We start from the raw sequence: 13917 nt of genomic DNA on the forward strand, positions 1-13917 counted from the left end.
TTGATCACGTCGGGGTCACCAATAAAGTGTAACACAACTGTGAGCCTTTATTTCACTTTCAATTCCGCGACGATACACACAGTAAGCCGAGCCAGAACCTTCTGATCTGCTCCGGCCGATCGCGGCTTTTTATATCCTCCTTGACCCTTGCGTGAAAGAGAAGAAATGTTCTCATCCTTGTTCCTCAGGAAAGTTCCAGAACCGTTCCCTGTCTCTAAATCTCGCAAACCGTTCACGGTCTCTACACCCTGATAAAAAACGGAACACGGTGAAGAATTATACTGTAGTGTAGACGCGTTCTTATCTAATTAGGTCATTTAGGTTCGTTAAGCTAGATTCGTTAAGTTAGATTCGTTAAGTTAGATGCGTTAAGTTTAATCTGTAAGTGTTAGTGTTAATTTGTGTAAAAGAAATTAATAAACCCGAGCGGACTCTCTTTTTCCGTTTGGACGTTCGACTGAACACACGTCCGTACACCTACAACATTACAATACATAAAAGAGTGAGAGAGCAACGTTCATAATGTAGTTATAAATCATTATTTTATTTATTGCTTATTTATTTATTTATTTTTTACTTAAATACTATAACAATACGATTTGGCTGTTACAGCTGTAAAAGAAAGCTATATTTTATTTTTACTAACCATTCTCACGGCGTTTTGATTAAATTTTACAATCAAACTTTGGTGGATTTGAACATTTCTCTGATAAATTATCATGTAAGCATGCCAATTTTTTTACACAAATTTTACTGGTTACTGATTTCCATTGCCAAAAGGGCACCTATTAAAATGCCTGGAAACCATCAATATGTACTTCATCATTTAGTTTAAAAATCATACATAATTCAAACTATAGGTATACGATTATAGATAGTATCATACACTTCTTTCCACACATTATCTCCATATTCAAATAGGTATTTAAAATATTCCGTAACGCTGCCTAATTTATCTAGTTCCACAAGCCGTTCTACAGTATCAAGCAAAAACACAATTCGCTCTGGTGTAGAAGAATTTGTAAGTTTTGTTTCTACCATTTCTCGAGCAATATCAAAATTATCATTGATTATAGCTGTTTCATAGACACTATTTCCAAAAACATCCTGTGTGTCGTACCGCTCAGTATCGCCAAGTAGCATAAAATATTTAAACAATTGAAGCGCCCTATTATTGTAACTTGATTCACTTGAAGCGATGTAATGGAACACATTCCACTGATTGCTAGTGTTGATTAATGTTCGGTCAAATTTGGCATCTATTAAACAGAGTACCATGAAGAAACAACCATTTTGAATGGTCATGTGTAAAAGATTTCGTCCCTCGTTATCGATTGTGTATAGATCGACTGTCCTGTCTAATAGATATTTAAAAGCAACGTAAGATTTGTCATGAACAACGCGTTTTCCCTTTGGTAGTAAGCGCATTACCATTACAATAGTTCTGTTAGTGACAATCATTTCATGCTTTGCAATAATGTGTCTTATCATTTGAACGTTTCCTTCTTGCACTGCTCTAGCCAAGAGTGTTTCGAAAAGATAATTTTTATTTAAAGTATTCTGCTCGTCATATTCTGGCAATGGTAAAAGAACTTTTTTAGAGGTGCGCACACAACAGCCCTTTGGGAAACTAGCAGTGTCTACGTGAAAGGATACAGTGCTATTTGCCGTAAAGGTATCGTCTATGTTATCATCGGCATAGGAAATGTTCAAGCGAAAACATAACTGTTCAAGAAAAATCTTGAATGATTTCATTAGACCCAACTTGATGGCTGTGATAACTGCCGTGAATATATATGAAGTATTCTTTATTTCGGGAGGATAGTAATCAAGACTATCAATTACAAAGCATACGATATCGTAAGCTTTATGATTGATTGCTGTTATCATCAATTGGTTGGAAATACTACACAAGTAGTTCTGTGCATCTACGTGGTGCAGAATAAACTGTTTAAACAATTCGAACATCTTTTTCGTAATACAATATTCCAAAATTGACAAGCCTTTCAAATTCGCGCGTTTAACCCGAATGTCGACGTTCTTGTTGTGGTACAGATATTGAACAACATTAATTGCTAATTGTCGGGCGTCGTCAGCAGAAGGTATATGGTTGATATAACAGCAAGTATTGATTATCAAATTTTCAACGTCATTTGAAAAAAGTTGTTGGAATAAGTTGTCGATATTGACAGTGGCACCGTGACGTAAAAGAGATTTGATTGCATTTTTATTGGTTGTAACGAATGCATAATCTAGTGCACTCCACCGAAAAAGATTATCCTTCACATTCACTAAATGGGTATCCATTTTGTTTAACAGTAACTGCAGAATTTTATCATTATCGTACTGCAAAGCTAAGTGCAAAGGAATTCGACCAGCAGCATCTTTAGCTTTTATAAGAGTAGGTTCCATCGATAGAAGCGTCTCTACCTGTACTTTAGATTTGTTGAGCACAGCTAAGTGAAATTTATGTGCGATTCGTTCGTGTTGATGTTCACTTTCCTGAAATTGGGCAACGATCATTCGATCGAAAAAGTTTCGTGTTTGGTTCAAATGTCGCATCCAAAATGTTTGCGATCTAAAGTAGATTTCTTTATGAAGTTTGTCCTTATTTTCGTACAACCAAGTAGCTGCAAAGTATTCAGCAAAAATTCTATGAACAAACATTGGCATACCATATATTACACCATTTATAATTCCAGTTTTTTCCACATTCTGAGCAATTATTTCTTTTATTTCCTGTTTTCGCAGCGAATCGTTTGTGAAACTATTATCAAAGATAACGTATGCAGCTAGTGTAGAGTGTTGTCGTAGAATTAGTTGAATAATTATATCTCTATTACACCTTGCAACTACGGTCTTGGAAGACATCTCTGATAATCCTGATTTTTCATTTGTTAGTATATCCAATTTACGACTTACAAAAGACTTCACCAACTGTAGCGTGTCAAATTTTTCGCTTGAAAACAGTTTCCCAGATATAGTTTTTGAATGAAAATTTACATGTTGTCTTATAACTGGTAAAAATGTTTCTATGCTCATCTGCAATAACAACGGAGCAATAACTAAATCCTTCAAACAGTTATCCAAAATAAGATAGGCAATCCCAAGCAATACTATTCTATGGTCCTCATCGCACTGGTAATATTCAGTCATTTGATCCAAAAGAAACTTATGCAACGAAAGTATTTGGTCGTTTCGCGAAAATGGCTTTAATTGAAACATCTTAAAATCTTCAAATGATGTTTTAAGATCATCTTGAAATTCATGAGGACGGCTAGATAAAAACATTTTTTTTATTCCATCATACGAAGCAAACGATTTCAGGCACTTGATTACGATTGCCGAGTAGTTAGGCACTATTTCATCGTATCCATCCAATAATAATACTATTTTTTTTGTGTTGAATTTATTGCAAAAAAGTCGTAGTTGTATTAGTTGCTCTAAATTAAGCTTCTTAGTGTTGCTTTCACCAAGGTTGATCTGACCGTTAGAAAATTGCAGTAAATTGAAACAAAATGCACTGCTTTCACAATCATTGTATATCCCTCCCTCCGATTGCTTGTATTGACTTGAATCAGTAATGGCTGGAAAAATGAATTGATACAATATTCTAATCACCTCAGTATCATTTAGGTCATTAACATTGCCCTTAGACAATCGATCAAATTCGGAAGAATATTCGATGGCATTTAATTTAACTACAAACATCGACGGGTATTCTTTTGATAAGTACCATGCTAGCCAAGTAAAATAGGTTGATTTTCCTGATCCGGCTTCATCCAGAACAACTGATAATTTGCACTTCTGCTCCATGTCAGGGGCATTTTCAAGGTAATGGGTTTTATTTGTAATGGATGCGGCTATATCATGAAATATAGGTTCATTCTGATATTTATGTAAAATGTCATGAAAACTAAGTGTCTTATGAGCAAACCAACTTTTTAGGGCATTAAAAGACTTATTAAAATCATGTTTTACTTGAGTCTCCTGTATTATAGATGCTGGATAATGTTGTAAATGACGATGAATGTAGTTGTTTTTAATCTTATTGTAGCTTCGATTATTTATGTTGTTGCTTTCTTCACGACCTGTGGATGTTGCAAAATTTAATACATCCAGCAAGACGGATAGATCATCCGTCATGCGGACAATACTGGTTAGAGAAGTTGATGTTCCGAAAAGATTTAACTTATCGTTATGCATGAATAGCATTTTTAACGATTCCTGCGTAAGATCTTGGACGAGCAAACATTCCTCAGGTGTTTGTTTATCTTCTGTAGTATTAGCTAGTAATATCAATCTATGTTGATATTTGTTTAACATTTCACTTATTGATGAATTGTGTTGTTCTAAGATGATGATAATGCTATGTGAAGCATAGTTTACCTCGTTGATATATCTAAGAATATATTGGAGATGTTGTTCCAGCGTGTCGGTATTATGGAATTTGGAAGTGTCAATAAATAAATAATCGATTTGCAACAGTTGTAAAGTTTGGATTACAATGATGGAACTAAGATGTACATTTTTCGAGCTAAAATAATAATAATTTTTGTCAGTACTTTTTTTATCAATATAACTATAGAAACACGATTTTTGCAGCCACGTAGGATTAATCTGAACAAATGAATATATTATGTTTAGGCACTCTATATATTGTTTAGTGGAATCAGCCCATTCAATGTAACAAGTGTTGCACTTAATATTTTTGAATATGTTACTTAAATAAATCGAGTCAAGTTGTAAGCCGTTTGCTTTTTTCATAGCGTCCAATATTGAAAGATGCATGTTATTAAAAGTGGCATTTAGCTCAGTATCAGTTAACGTTGCTAATATTTTTTTAGCGTTACTTTCAAGCGTAAGTTCATTTGTTGCTTTACAAACTAACATGAATTTTCCATAAAACTCCTTTATTTTTGCATCAATCTTTGCGTATTCCGACTCATCTTTGTTTATCATATCGAACATATCATTGACTGCTGTTATCGAAAAATTAGGATCCAACCAGATTTTTTTCTCATCCACATCGGACCAAACCTCTTTTCCTACTTTAAGATTTTTTTTATATTCTGTTACTAAAGCCGTACGTAGCGTTGCAAAGGTTGATTGTTCTGGTGCTTCTAAAAACTCTTTTTTAAATTTATAGATGCTGTGCTGTGGAGATGCCAGATCTGTATTAGACTGCTCAACAATTCTACTTATCAATGCGGCATACATGTTGTATAGCGGATTATCAAGAGTTATTTTCTGTTTGTTATAAATTGATTTCGCCAACAGCTTGCCTAGTTTGTCAAGACTGACTGTTTTAATGGTTAATTCAAGTTGGCCAAAAATGTTATCTGGATTGAATTGATAAAAAGTGGCATCAAGATCTTGATAACATTGAAGAATATAATGTTCACTAGGAATTACTTGAGAAAAGTATTGAATGATGTCATCGTCGATCTGCGCGTTGGTGCATAAGAAATAATAATTTTGTTGTTCCATCTTATGATTACTTTCAACAAAAGATAAAAAATAGACGGGTATCGAATACGGTGGATTTGAAGTTTTTCCCTTATCCAACAAAGCGGCTCTGGTAATTGTTGGCGTAGTTTTCGATTTTTTGTTTGGTAATGGGTGTTTAGAAATCGACAAATCTTTATGTTTGATTTGCAGATAAACTGCCCCATATTTTACCTGTTGAGAGGAGTAACGTAGAACTACATCGTCAAATTTTCCGGCATGAGGATCCTCCACGGTAATGTTGAAGTTGAAGTCTTTATTTTTTTGTTGTGTATCATATGCCCGTAACAGGATTACTGCTGCTATGTGAAGATGATATAAACTTCCATGTATTGCCGATTTGCTTATATGAATATGTTCATTCAAGGCGGTCTGAGAACTATCTCCTCTGGAAGATGCGGTGGTAATTGGAACATTTTTCCTTTTCATCGTATTTTTGTTCTGTGCCATGACTAAAACAAAAGAATAAACGTACAATCAATGCAGGTATCTTTTACGAAGATAAGTAAACATAATAATTTTGTTATGTTACAAATTAGTTCGATGAATTTGTTTATTTATTCATGTAAGCGTATGTGGTGTAGTAACTCTTTCGATATTGTTTTAGCACCCTGAAATGATTATGTTTCCATTATAACAAAAAAGTTTTATGTTTGCTGAGGCTAAAAAAATTGATTGTTTCGGGATTACAGTGAATCTAGATAATTCCCTTTGTCACGATTTAAAAAAATGTTCATTTGGGGGGTTTCAGCATGATCAATATAAGCCGCTTTTGTGGCTAAACATTTTTATTATGCATATTACGTACTCATCGGAAAGCCTTCAACGATCGTAGGATCGCAAAAATACTTGAACGTTTCATGAAATGTTTTGTACTATATGTCAACAATACAAACGCTGCTGCGATAAAATAGGCCGTTCTAAAATTATTTTTTATCCGGCCAGCGATTATGAATTCGTACGATAAATCACTGTTTGATTTTATCTTTGCATGTGCTGCATTTATGTTGTATGTCTCAAAATGGGTTTTTATTACTGTAGCTGTGGCTGACTGGATGTGTTAAAGTTGGTTAAGTGTAATTTGATCTGTGAAATGTGATAGTTTCCACATGGTTCTATTATTATATAATTTTGTATAGCAGACATGCTACACTCTCATCCGGTAGTGGACGATGACGAATCTTCTTTGGCACAACAATCATTGTCGTTCAAGGCCTGCCTGTACACCACTACTGGCCTTGGCCTCTAGTCACTTATCTATTACCCGTAGCAGGATAGTCATTCCTACGTATGGGGGTACGGTCTATTCTGGGCTTGAACCCATGACGGACATGTTGTGAAGTCGCACGAGTTGACGATGATGATGATGATGACGATGATGATGATTATGATGATAACCCCCTAGTGTATCATGTATCAAAATTACTGCAAAAAAAAGGAAAATAATTTGCAAAACGTATGCAAACCCTGTTCAGACCAGCAATTAAGAGAAAACGCTAGTGTTTAACATATTCTTTAATATTGTGGTCCAACCTGACTACGCAGTTCTGTCCACCGGGACGCGCCACTCGCCGACAGCAGTCGACGGCTGTCGTATGATGTGTGCGTGAGTTCCCGGGTCGCTGACCAGAGGAGCAGAAGGGAGCGAAGAAAGAGAGAGCATACACATTCGTTCGGTAGAGCTAGGCTAGGATAAGCGGGCCCGTTTTAGTATTAGGAATAGGGAATACAGATTTTATAATAATTTGTGTGTCGATGCATTTAAGTCTTGGTTGTTGTTTGAATTGTTTTAATCCCCGTGCATCCGACACAAAACTTAAAACCATGTTTTACTTATATGATTCGCTATCGGTTTTTAAAACAGTGATAAATCAAAGACTACAAAATCAAACGAAAAATGATTGTTTACAAACCATGTGTTGCACATGCCTTGTAACCCTTTTTGTTGTTCTATTTCAGATCATCCAGAAAGTAATATATCTGTAAAAGTGAAAACTAAGTGTGATGTTTGAAACGAAAACTATGGAGTCCTCAATTTGTTTGAAACGTATCACATATGAAAGGAAATGTGTTGATATTACAACTGTTTCTAGCTGTTCCGTTTACACGGAAAGGTCGTGAAGCCCTGTTTCTGCTGCATGGGCGACAGAAGCTAGATTAAGATTTGTGAATGTATCAGAATTAGAGCCAGTGTCAGTATTGAATTTAGAGCTGAAATACACGTCGAAGAGCAAAAACTAGTTACGGTTGAATTTTGTGCCGAATGTTTCCAATCGCCTGCCATTTCCTGTGAATTTCATTTCACTATGATATAATACCCAGCTACTATGGTTGAATTCCTGTTATTTGCATGCCTTCACGACACTATGCGTGCCACTATGGTTGAATTGCATTCCACTGCTGGGGTGATCTATTGGTAAGTTGTGAATTCGCACAACTTTAAAACATGGCCACTTACAAATGACTCACGGACACTGCGGATAAGATCGACACTTCTCATAAATACATTATAAAATTAATTAACAAACAATTCAAAAATGTGACATCAAAACTGAAGGTATGACAACATATTTGAAAACTCTTGTGGATATAATGTTACTAGTAGGCTTATTTTATGTATCCCAAGCTCTTCAACATGCAATGTTTAAATTTTCGACAGTTTTACAAAGTGAATGAGTTGTTATGCTTATCAACACATGGCTATCATAGATGATAGCGCTCCCACAGCACCCACGGGTCGGAATCGATTCCGACAGGTTCGCACCCGACTAAAATCATTCAAAGATAGGGTGTATTATCATGAAATTTTGCAGAAAGAACAACAGAATGTTAAATAACGTTGTAATGTAAACGGTATTTGCCTTTTTTTGTTTTGCCTTTTATAGAATAATTCATAGATGCCTATTAATGGTTATAATTCGAGAAAATAAATGCAAAGCAACATTTTCTTCGATCAATGTAGAGTAGCTACATTTATTTTAGTAATAATATTAGTTTTCAAACCGTTTTATATTATAATGATTTTAGATAAAATATGATCTAAATGTCAACATAAATTGATTCCAATCTCGTTTTTCAATAAAGCATCTTGTTGAAAACAAATCTATACGTAACGTTCAACTTTTGTTTTCCTGATTTAATGATTAAAACAAAGCAGCGAGCGTTGTCGGTCGATCGCTACATATTGAAGGAACACAGAAATAATCGGATCCATTTGGTCACAAATTGTAGAAGAGTCAAGAAGAGTTAGTAATAATTTAGAACTTCGATGCATTAATTCGTTGTTCGAAAATTTTACACATATATGTTATATGACCAGACAGCATAAATAGGAAAACTTATGAACCTGTCGCGACGGACAAAGCTGGGACTATATAGCACCTGTATAATACCGGTACTCACATGCGCCTCTGAGACATGGACACTTTCCAAATCTGACGCCTTCTCAGCCGCGTTCGAGATGAAGATGCTCAGAAGGATTCTTGGCCCCCGTATATGTGGAAGGACAATGAAGGAGCCATTATAATGACGAGCTACACGAGATGTATGGCGACCTCACTGTCGTACAGCGTATCAAGCTCGCCAGGCTCCGGTGGGCTGGTCATGCTGTACGAATTGAAATGGACGACCCAGCCCGTATTAACTTTTTAGGCCGTCCACAAGGACAGAGGAGGCGTGGTAGGCCCAAATTGAGGTGGCAAGATGGCGTGGAGGCGTCCGCCATTAAGGCCGGGATAACGGACTGGCAGACGAAGGCGCGAGACCGTGAGCGGTTTCAGACACTCCTGAACCAGGCCAATACCGCAAAGCAGTTGTAGGTTATAATACTTTTTTGTTTTCTTTTGAAAACCACCAAGAAGTACATTGCATATAGAAAAAGTTGCATCTTCATGCATTTTATTCCTTATTGTTCTTTAAATAATAAGTTCAATAAACAAATCCGATTTGTTGACTAGCAAAATAGTTATCAATAATGATTACTGTTTAAAAAAGTGCTGTACATAATTATACTTACCCCAAAAATTCCGTGGCGGAATCGAGATATTCTCAAATTATCGATTTGATGATTAATTAAACTGAAACAATTCTTGAACAAAAAAAGAGTTTACTTTTTTATCTTTACTGTACACTGAATATTGTGCGAAACAATTTTATTCACCTTGTCGCACTAGGTGTGTCGTGAAACACGTCCAAAATACGTCTAAGGTGAAAACATGCAGATAACAGTTACGCTCGGTCCATTACTGTTTATCTATTCAGTGCAGAAACTGATAAAATTGTAGGTAATTATAAACCATTGTAACATGCTTGCTGTAAAAACCACCAAACGTTATGAATTATTTGGATCTGGCATCAAATTTAACCAAACCTTAACTTATCTTAAGGAATTCTTATCGCAGGCCAAAATAATCATCCATTGGAACAGCTCGATACTTTAGTTCATCGATAAGCGTAGACTGTCCGTGTGTGCATACGCCTGTGGCGTCATGGTGGCAAAAAAATTTAAGCCTCTCACAAATAGACAGTCAGGGTTTGTCTCACCGTATCGTAACTGTTTTCGTTTTTCTTGTACAGCCGGTTCAACCTATAATCAAGAATATCAATAGAGAATTACTGATAGAGACCTAGTATCTCACTCCGCTTAACATTCCCTCTAAATCAGAGGTTTTCAACCTGTGGGCAATTCCCTACAAGGGGGAAAATTTTACTTTTAGGGCAGGATTTTTTATCAAAATTACCCTAAATTCCATGGGATCATACGCTCTCCTACCGCTCAAGAGCTTGTGAGTGAGGAATGAGATCCTGTTTGCACCCTGGAAGGGTGAAAAGCTGCAAAAAGGTAGAAAACCACTGATCTAAACATTGCGAGGATTTCGTGTAGTATCTCCTGCTTTGAGATTTTAAATTATTTTCATTTAAAAAAGTTCTTACCGTCCATGACTGTAGTGCGTACATTGTTTTGTTAAGGCATATAATGGACTCTTTCAGCGTGATATTGTTATATAGCGGAAGTGATAAAGCGGAAGTAGACCATTGACAAGTTCAGCGATTCTGTAGAGCTGACACTTTTGTACCCCATGGACTGGAGCTTGAATCATTCTCATCAGTAGGTAAATAAACGGGTTTCAACAAAATATGCTGGTTTTAACCAAGGTCTATTAAAAATACCAGGTGGTGGATAAGGGCCCTTGGGGGTCGCCATAGTTGAGGGACTTTACGTTATTTTAAAACCATTAACCAATGGTTTCCAGACACAAAGCTTAGCAAATATAAAAGATGTCTTTGTTACTACGTGCATATTTGTGTTTCTATTGATTTTATCGAAAAAATGAGATATATCAACAAAAGCTTTGATGATTTGTTTATGCATGAAATGTAAAATCATGTGAGTAAGAGTTATAATCTCACGTAAATTGTCCATGCGGCTCGTAGATAATGAGGAATTAATGTGAAAATTGAAAAAAATATTCATTTCTTAGTTTTTATCCTCAAAAATGTTGAAAACACAATGAATTATAGAATAAATTCACGGAATAACATAAAATAACACACTGAAATATATGTTTTAATGTTAAATATGAACTTGCAAAGCCCAAAATATATTTTTGAAGAATATTTAATCGAAAAAATGTGATAGAAAAATTAAATGAACCATTTAAAAAAAATTTAAACAATGTTTGAATCCTGGGGACCTTACGTCAAGTGACGAATTGTCAAAATGCTCTGGATTCCACCACCTGATATTTTTAATTCCACCTTGGGTTTCAACGATATAATCCTCGAAATCCCTGTACGATTCTCTGTCTCTCTCTCTGGTAAAAAAGTTCCGGGTAGCCGGTTTAGGTGCAAAAATCATAATGGCTTAAATATTGTTCACACCAGCGTTCTCTTCTTCCCCTCCATCTTTTCAACTCGCTTTACCCCTATTGGATCTTGCTCTCTACCTACATGGATGCTACGTTCTGGCTTTGTGTATGTGGCCAATTGTGGTTCTGAATAGTGATTAGCATTTATGGATTGGATGTTTGAACATACCAGTGTCCTTGAAGATGAGGGAAACTGTGACCAAACCGGGAATGAAATCGCTGCTAATCAATGTGTGCCCTCGTCCATTCCGCTTGCTCAAAAATCTATGCATATGACAATTTGGAAAACTTGCCATTGACTGTTTGAACATGGGTTTCACAGCAGGCGGAATTCCGCGGCCGCAAAACTCCGGTCCATGTATTTTCGGCCTTTGAGCAACGAGTAGATTCCGTCAGGCAAATTAATCGAGAGTTGGCTCGGCAGGAGCTTCATGTTAGATGTGTACGAGGCACATTGAACGCGTCTGCCAGAAGATGGCAGGCCCGACTGCACCTAAGCGCCGCAACAATGGTTGGTGTAGTAGCCAAAAAGGATTTAGGGCCACGATGGTAGAGGAGGATGTCATCAGAGTTTGAACTTTTTCACACGTGTTTAAACTCTTTACACCTTGTTAACTTTTACATAAACTTGCATCTTTATTTTTTTAACTTTAAACTTTTACTCGTTACTTTTTTCGTCAGGACTTCGTAATGGCGATTAGAAGTGGAACTCCCTTCCCTTGTTTCGCGGATCCCTAATTATATGTAATTATTCCTACAGTGGCGGCTTATGGTACGCTTATAATTTCTTTTGTGCGATATGCTATCTTTGTTCATTTAATCCATATACTAATTGCGTATCCCGGTCCATCTTACTATTTTTGACTTTGTGTGCATGTATAATCCTACTGCGCAATTGAATGAACTTTTCCCTTATCTAGATATTTATGCCTAAATGTATTTGACCTAAATGTTAACCTAAATGTTAACAATATTGTATTTTTATGTATACGCCACGCCATCTTGTCACCTCAGTTTGTCCTTGTGGACGGCCTAAAAAGACTTTATGGCTGGGTCGTCCGTTACCATTCGTACAACATGACCAGCCCACCGGAGCCTGGCGAGCTTCATACGCTGCACGACGTGAGGTCGCCGTACATCTCGTATAGCTCGTCATTATAGCGGCTCCTCCATTGTCCTTCCACTTTCCGGTGCCAAGTATCCTTCTGAGCATCTTCCTCTCGAACGCGGCTAAGAGGGTTTCGTCAGATTTGGACAGTGTCCTTGTCTCAGAGGCGTATGTGAGTACCGGTACTATATAGGTACTATATAGTCCCAGCTTCGTCCGTCGCGACAAGTTCTTTGAGGTGAACTGATTTTACAGGCTGTAGAATGACCGGTTGGCAGCCAGCATTCTTGCGCGCAATTCAGCTTCCATGGTGTTGTCATTGCTGACCTTCGACCCCAGATAGGTGAATTCTGGGACGACTTCAAACGTGCGTTCACCTAACTGTACGTCACGCCTACGTAGGCCCTGATTATTTATTGCTAGGTCCGCTGATGTTGCCTCCATCAGTTTGGTCTTTGCCTCGTTTATCTGCCGCCTGCTCGATCCCTTGGTAGGCTTCTGCTACATAGGAGAGCCGCAGACCAATGATGTCTATATCACCAACGTATGCCAGGATCTGGATTGACTTACCCTGGCTATGCTATCATATGCGGCTTTGGAGTCAATGAAGAGATGGTATTCATTTCTGTATTCAGCCATCTTCTCCAAGATCTGCCGAAGGGTGAAGATCTGATCAGTGGTTGATTTTCCGTTTCGGAATCCTTTTTGATAGTTTCCGATTATCTCTTCGACATGCGGTATTAGACGATTCTGAAGAATCAAGGAGAATATTTTATAGGCGGTATTCAACACCGTAATACCCCTGTAGTTGTTGCAGTCCAACCTATCTTCTTTCTTGTATATGGGGTAGATGATGCCGAGATTCCAATCACAAGGCATCGATTCGCTATCCCACACCTCAGTAACAATTTGATGAATCTCGTTTTCTAGTCGTGCACCTCCATTCTTGACCAGTTCAGCTGCTATTCCGTCGGTTCCGGGTGCCTTGTTATTTTTCAGCCGACAGATAGCCTTTTGTGTTTCCTCTATGCTAGGTGGCAGTAGCATGACACTATCTGCTAGTGGCGCTTCTAGCTGTTCATTAAACTGGTCGTTGAGTAATTCATCAAAGTACTGAGCCCACCGAGAGAGGACCTCTGGCTGGTTACTGACCAGATCTCCATCCTTGTTGCGACAGCAGGTTACCTTAGGTACAACGTTGTTTCGGTGACCTGCTATCGCTTGGTAAAACTTTCGTGTCGGTCCGTACGCCTCTCTGGTTTGCTCGAGTTCCCGCATGTTTTACTCTTCCAAAGCATGCTTCTTGGAGCGGTGAACTCGTTTCTCTTCGCGTCTGAGCCGTGGAAATTCATCTGCGCATGCTCGCGATCTATGCCGTTGCTGCATTACTCGGTATGCAGTATTCTTACGTTCGGTCACTTGTCTGCATTCATC

General features: G+C 37.4%; 1 protein-coding gene across 2 annotated transcripts; it reads right to left on the minus strand.

Annotated features, from left to right (window-relative positions):
• Positions 1-522: 522 nt before the first annotated feature.
• Positions 523-10291, minus strand: LOC133393237 (uncharacterized). Of its 2 annotated transcripts, none has more exons than XM_061657099.1 (3): positions 9668-10291; positions 9524-9584; positions 523-5960 (listed from the first exon to the last, which is right to left on the minus strand). In XM_061657099.1, the coding sequence occupies exon 3, from the start codon at positions 5956-5958 to the stop codon at positions 850-852; it is 5109 nt and encodes a 1702-aa protein (XP_061513083.1). In that variant the 5' UTR covers positions 5959-5960; positions 9524-9584; positions 9668-10291; the 3' UTR covers positions 523-849. The 2 variants fall into 2 exon arrangements, with proteins under 2 accessions (XP_061513083.1, XP_061513082.1); XM_061657098.1 differs by having other exon boundaries at positions 9524-9595.
• Between the last annotated feature and the right edge of the window lie 3626 nt (positions 10292-13917).

Source organism: Anopheles gambiae, chromosome 3 (assembly GCF_943734735.2).
Source record: "Anopheles gambiae chromosome 3, idAnoGambNW_F1_1, whole genome shotgun sequence".
NCBI classification, from domain to species: Eukaryota; Metazoa; Arthropoda; class Insecta; order Diptera; family Culicidae; genus Anopheles; species Anopheles gambiae.